The 7,044-nt window shown below is 44.0% G+C and overlaps 1 protein-coding gene across 1 annotated transcript in view; it reads left to right on the top strand.

Moving 5' to 3' along the window:
• The window catches only part of RXRA (retinoid X receptor alpha), a 165,530-nt gene that overhangs the window by 139,348 nt on the left and 19,138 nt on the right, over positions 1 to 7,044 (top strand). The window contains exon 5 of the mRNA XM_044659682.1: positions 5,531 to 5,660. Within this exon, the coding sequence (XP_044515617.1) occupies positions 5,531 to 5,660 (130 nt within the window). The remainder of the gene's footprint in view (positions 1 to 5,530; positions 5,661 to 7,044) is intronic.

Raw genomic sequence — 7,044 nt, 5'->3', positions numbered from 1 at the left:
TGTGTGTGTGTGTGTGTGTGTGTGTGTGTGTGTGTGTGTGTGTGTACCAAGACTGTGTGTCCATCAGTTGAGGAACTGCTGGAAAAAATATGGCATATGAATATAGTGGATGTAAATATACTACCAGAAATGATAAAAGAGATTATTTCAGAGAATCCTGGGTAGTATTAACTGAGGTAGAATGAAATAAGCAGCTAGGATAACATTTTATACAAGAACAATAGCGTTATAAAGAAAAAAACCACTTTGAAAGGCTTAAGAATACTAATCAAAGCAATTACCAACTATGTCTCCAGAGAATATATCATGAAACATGTAGCTCACCTCCTGACAGAGATGAGATGAACACCAACTGCAAAGGCATACATTTTTAGACACGGCTAATTATGGGCATTTATTTTGCTTAGTTGTGTTCATTACAAAGATCCTCCTCCCTCCCCACTCCCTCCGTTCCTTCCTCCGTTCCTTCCTTTCTTCCTCCCTTCCTTCCTTCCTTCCTTCCTTCCTTCCTTCCTTCCTTCCTTCCTTCCTTCCTTCCTTCCTTCCTTCCTTCCTTCTTTCCTCCCACTACCTTCCATCTTAAAATTAAACTAAGTATTGGTTCCAAAGCAGAAGAGCTGTAAGGGCCAGGCAATTGGGGTTAAGTGACTTGCCCAGGGATCACATAATTAGGAAGTGTCTGAGACTAGATTTGGACCCAGGACCTCACATTTGTGAGCCTGACTGTTTATTCACTGAGCCACCTAGTTGCCCCCAATTTGATACTAGAGTGATTTGCCATTTCCTTCTCCAGCTCATTTAACAGATGAAGAAATGGAGGCAAACAGGGTGAAGTAACTTACCTAGGATCACACAGAGTCAGTCTCTTGAGGCTGGTTTTGAACCCAAGTCTTTCTGACTCTAGGCCCAGTGGTCTATCCTCTGTGCCACCTTGCTGCTTCTTTAGGCTGTACCTTCTATTATCAGAGCTAGCAGCTTCATTTGACCTGGAGAATTCTACACCGTGAGTCAGGGATGATTGACATAAGGAGTAACTTTTTTTTTTTTAAGAAAAGATAATTTTGAGGAACAGAAATACCACATTCTTTCCAACTTTTAATAGATGTACTACGAGGTTCTAGATTATTGGATTAATTAGTAAGTCTTTTCAAGTACTTAATTAGTAAGTCTTTTCAAGTACTTCCAGTACTAGGCATTGTGAGGATTGCAGGAAAAAAGCAGAGATTTGATCAAATGACTATGCAACATGAGTGGCTTGGATGCTAGGAGACATAGGATTTCCTGGGCTTGATTATCAGGTCCCTTCCAGCTCTCCCCTTCTGCGCAGGGAGCTCCTGGTCTCTAGGATCCTGTCCAGCCCATATCTACTCTCTATCAATTTCAGCCTCCTCATTTTACAGAAGAGCAAACTCAGGCCCAAATGGGGGCTAGTGGCTTGTGGAGAGTTATACAGTAAGTAAGAAACAGAACCCAGATCTCCTAACTTCAGGTCCTGTGTACTTCCTAGGTAATCACATTTGGAAATCAAGACTAATTAGGTGTGAAACAGAGAACAGCATAGAACCAAATTCATCATTGTACTCATTCAGTAAGCATTTCTTAGGCATGTACTATGTATTCTTTGCTTGGCACTAGGCATACCAAAATAAGGATAGCATAAACTCTGTTCTCTTGAAGTGAAATAACAGAATAATAGTTGCGAAACCCCTCTGCAAACTGCATGTAAGTAGGCTTTATTTTCCTGGACCAATCCTGTGATAGCTGACATCTAATTTAGTTTGGTGCTTGTTCACAGGACTCTAAGTTCTGTAGGACTTTGTAGGAGAAGAAGAATGATGGCTGGAGAAGCCAGGGAGGATCCCAGAGAAGAGATGGTTCTTGAAGACATTTAAGGCATCTGCCTACCCTGGGCCAGAGCTGCTGGGAAGATCAGATCTAGCAAACCTTGGACTAGATGCTCTCTAAGGCTTCTTCCTATCTGACCACTCCACTGGCCTGGGATTTTAGCATAGCCCTGCGCGCCAGGCTTCTGGGTGAAATCCGTACACCCTGGTCTCCTCCTCCCTGCCCCCTTCCCCAGTTGCAGTCCCCAAGGTTTTCCAGCCACCGCAGCGGATCTCGTCATCCAATTTGTAATCGCCGTCCCACTTGAGCAGTTAGCAGTTTCTTTAAACAGGGATTTGGTCTGTTTAGACTGCATGTCCTACTAAAGAGCAGATGGTTTTCGTTATTAGGTAGTATTTCAAAGGAAAGTATTTTTTTCTCCTGCTTCAATGCTTCGGGTGTTCTGTTTTATGGAATGATGAAATTCCAGCACCCGGTTCATGTGGAAATCAATCCCTTGCAGGACGAATCGATAAGAAGGGACGAGGGGTGGATGGTGGGAGGGGAGGGAACCTTTTGTTGGGACTGGGATAATTATGATACCTTCTAGAGAGGTCTATTGCACGTTGTGTGATGGAAAGGGGTGATGCCCTGGGTTTCAGACCCCTCTCCTGACACAGACTGGAGTGTGACCCTAAACAAGTCACTCTCAATGCATGCAAGCAATTTTCTAAGTCTTTAATTGGCAAAGCAGGGGCCAGACTATATTGGTGGAGACTGCTCCTCACTCTGAATTTCCCTAACCAATAAAATCACAGGATTGGTCCAGGAAAATAAAGCCTACTTACATGCTTGCATCCCATTGCAGCTTCCAGAGGGTTTTCCCCATCTATGATTCCATTATTTCACATCTATTATTTGATCTCTACAATTGTGATATGAAGTAGGTAGGATTATACTCTTTTTTTTTCAAATGAGGAAGCTGATACTTTGAATCCATTCAGTTGAACCCCGTTCAAGAGATGGCCATGAAATGTTATTATATACAAGACGTGGGGCCCAGCTCTGGCATGGGGACTTGCCCAACGTCATGCAGCGAGTCAGAAGAGCAGCCAGGATTCCAACCAAAGGCCAGTGGTTCTGGCATCAACACAATGAAATTCCCGGGTCTCGCTTTCCTTTTCCAGTTGTCTACTCCATGCCAGGTGTTGGTGCCAAGGATCATTGCCGAAGGCCACGATGGTGCTGAGGTGGGAAGACCCCTACCTAGTCTGAGCTCATTTGGTTTAGAAAAGTGTCTCATTACTTGCCTGGTGACCTCAAAGGTCTGAGAGACCCGGGTAACACGTTACATGTACTTCCCTCTGGACACTCCATTACAGGACCCCACAACTGATTTAGACCAGGAGTTTCCAAACCTTTCGAGGTCCCCATAGTCTTTGGCTTTCAGTATAAATTTTTCTGTTTCCTCTATCCAGAATGAAAGGAAATGAAGTCTAGAGTTTATCATGCTTATGCACATAAAAAATAGGGCTGAGAGGCAGCTGGGTGACTCAGTAGATGGAGAGCTAAGTCTGGAGATGGGAGGTCTTGGGTTCAAATAGGGCCTCAAGGCACTTCTTAGCTGTGTGACCCTGGGCAAGTCACTTAACCCCCACTGCTTAGCCCTTACTGCTCTTTGCCTTAGAACCAATATACAGTATTGATTCTAAGACAGAAGATAAGAGTTTAAGGGGGGGGGCGGGAAAGAAACAGTACTGGAAGTAGCTACTGGACCTATAGTACAAAGAACTCCCAGATGAGGAAATTCCCTTTACCAGTACAAGTGAGCCAACTTCTCTATAATTTATCTTCATGAGAGTTACCTAAGAAATAATGTGAAGATGGGTTAATATCAATAGAATGATCTACTTTGGGTTACTCATCAGATGATGGTCAAATCAGTCTTTGGCTGTTCGAATGATGAACTATTCCACAGGAGAATAAACCTCTAACAAAGCTCACAGTCTTGGTTGGGGGGATGGGCCATGGTCAGGATCAATAGTTGATAAGTTATCATGTGAAAGAAAGACAAGACTTAACTCTGCCTAGCCTCAGAGGCTAGCAGTAGGACCAGTAGGTGAAAGTGAGTAAATAAGAGAAGCAGACCTCAGTACTAAAAATGAGAGCTAGGAGAAAATAGAATGGACTCTCGAGATGTAGTGAGTTCCCCATCACTAGAGCAGCCACAAAAGAAGAGGCAGAATAACCTCCTGTCAGGGATCTTGTAGATGGAATCCCTATGCGTGGTGAGTGGCTGGACTGGATAACCTCTGAGGCTTCCTCCAGCTCTAAAGTTCTGTGATTCTAGCTTCCTCTAATTAGTCATAACCATTTTAGCCCACCAGACAGAGAAACTGCACTTTTTTTTTAAGCCTTACCTTCTGTCTTCTTATCAACTCCAAGACAGAAGAGCTGCAAGAGTTAGGCAATTAGGGTGAAAGAGACTTGCCCAGGGTCACACAGCTAGGAAGTGTCTGTCTGAATCCAGATTTGAACCCAGGACCTCCTGACTCCAGCTTTGGCACTATATTCACTGCCCCGAGAAGCTCCACTATTAACAGGATCTCCTACATTGCTTTAATCTTGGAATTTGCTACCAGTTCCGAAACGTCAGTGCTCAGATCTCCATTTCTGTTGTTACACAACCTGCCCTAGACCTTCTGCTGGTGTCTCCCCCAGACCCCACAAGTGAATAATGCGATCCTGACTTTCACTTGGCTTACAATCTCATGAGGGAAATCAGGCACACTTGAAGATCTTAAAATACGTCTCGTGGCGTTTTGAGAAAAATGGGGATTCAGAAAATACAAGTAAAATTACCAAGGAGATTCTGAGGCAGAAGAAATGATGGTAGCTGGTTGTGGCCAATTCCCAAGTAGGAGGGATGACTGGTCAGTAGTCAACAGGAGAAGATCTAGTGGTTTTTAGCAGACCGTGATAGGGTAGCTGGAAAAGTTAATGGGATTGGTCCTAGGCTGTATACCCAGAGGTGTGATGTGTAGAGGAAGAGAGGAGCGGTCCCACCGCCCTCTACCTAGCTTCTGGGTGTGCCATATTGTAGGAAAGACTTTTCCCCAATGGAGTTCTTGTGGAGGAAAGCAATAGAGATGGTGCTGACAGCCTTGTACAAAGATCAGACAAAGGATCTGCAGAGGTTAAGACTTAAAGACATTGTGATAGCTGTCCTCAAGCATTAGAAGGACTGCCTTGTGGAAGAGGATTAGATTTGTCCTGCTTGGCTCTCGTGGCAGTGAATGAAAACCCTAGAAAGGCAGATTTAAGCTTGCATGTAACAACGAGCTGTCTAAAAATGGAATGAGCTGTCTCAGGAGATCATGGATTCCAGACTTTGAGAACATCAAATAAAGTTTGGACTCCCAACTCGTCAAGGATATTGTAAAAAGACTCTTAGTCAGGTGTGAGTTGGATTGGGGGTGAACTTTGACATCTTCTCCAGTTCTATCAATCTAAGAAGGCCTTTGTTCGGGAGATACATTTTTAGAAAGCATATAAAGCCTGCAGCCAAGCTCCAATGGTCTCTCAGCCCCTATGATGATAGTTTAAGCCTCCCCCTGAGCCAGAGTGGTCCTAGGAGGATTGACCGGTCCCCTCTTCCCGTGTCTGTGCCTCTCTCAGCTCTCATGGTGCCTTTCTCTGTTTACAGCCCAACGACCCTGTTACGAACATATGCCAAGCAGCAGATAAACAGCTCTTCACCTTGGTGGAATGGGCCAAGAGAATCCCCCACTTCTCAGAGCTCCCCTTGGATGACCAGGTCATTCTATTGCGAGCTGGTAAGTGGGACTTCCAACCTAGGGCAAGACCTGGGCTTGGGACATGGGGATTGTTGGGTGGAAGCTTCCAACCTAGGGCAAACTGGCTTTGGGACTCCAGGGAGGAAGCTGCTATCCTTGAGAACCTTTTGTCTGGAAAGACAAAGGTAGAAAATGCTTAGGATTGAAGTCTCTTAAACCAGTAAGTTAGGATTTACTCACCAAATCCCAGTATACTAGGTGGATCATACATAATTTTTTCCCTTCCCCTAGCTCAAAAGAGGAAGTTTCAGTACAAATAGAACCCCAGTCACTGGAATTTAGCCAATGAAAAATAATGTATCTAGAACTGTACATTATGGTAATTTATGTGTATATCATTTCTCCTTTACTATTGTAACCTGCAAGCTCCTCAAGGCCAAAGATCATTTCCTATTTATCTCTGCTTTCTCCCCCATTTCCCCTCCCTAGCATCTAACATGATGTCTTGCACAGAGTCAACTGAAGAAATGTTTGTTGAATGAATAAAGGCAGTACCAGCTAAAAATGACCAGATGTAGGAAGCACTGGGTCATTTCCTGATTGACATGCGTAATGGGAGGAAAGGAAATTAGAGCTGTGGTTTGGGAAAGTCCTTTATTTTTTGAGATTGACATCAAAGCATGCTGCTATAGTCTTTTTTAAACTATCCATCAGGGCCCCCCATCAGAGAAGGAGGCTCATCTCAGGAGGCACCTGATAAGCTAATGTTCTTTAATTTGCTCAATTTACTAGGTAGGCTTCTGCTGGCAAATAAGACTGGCAACCTCTTGTTCCATTACTCTAGAACCACTATTCCTTTTGATTTCAAGGTTTTCTCTTAAAACTTTTCCTCTTAAAACCTTCCCCCCAAGACATTCACCCTCTAACATATCTCCTTACTCTCTCAGTTTTTTTCCACTTCTACAAACTCCTTAGTCTTAATTAACACTCCTGGAATTCCGGCTTTAGTTTTTGAAAATTCCACCAAAAGCACAATGAGCCCCTGGGAAGGAGAAGAAGAATGGAGCCAAAATGACATTCTTGTCTGGTTGAGGATTTTATTCAAGGGACCAGGCCGGGTCTGAGGTCTTTGTTGGAAAGCATGGTCTATACATGGTGGAAAGAACCTCAGACTCGGAGCTGAGAGAGCTGGGCTTTAGTCTTAGCTTTGGGAAAATTGCTTCTCTTTTCTTATCTTCAATGAACTCTTCTGAAAATGGGGTGGATTTGGGTCCTGTGATTTCTCAGGCTTCTTGCTGTTCTGACACTGTGAGAATCATATCCCACCAGGCCTATCCCCTTTAAAGCTGGAAGGAACACACGCCAGTTTTCTCCTCTTGCCACCACTAAGGGAATGATGAGGAAACTCTGCTCCTAATGCTGA

Source organism: Gracilinanus agilis, chromosome 2 (genome assembly GCF_016433145.1).
Source record: "Gracilinanus agilis isolate LMUSP501 chromosome 2, AgileGrace, whole genome shotgun sequence".
Classification (NCBI taxonomy): domain Eukaryota; kingdom Metazoa; phylum Chordata; class Mammalia; order Didelphimorphia; family Didelphidae; genus Gracilinanus; species Gracilinanus agilis.
This window is presented reverse-complemented; position numbering and strand designations above follow the sequence as displayed.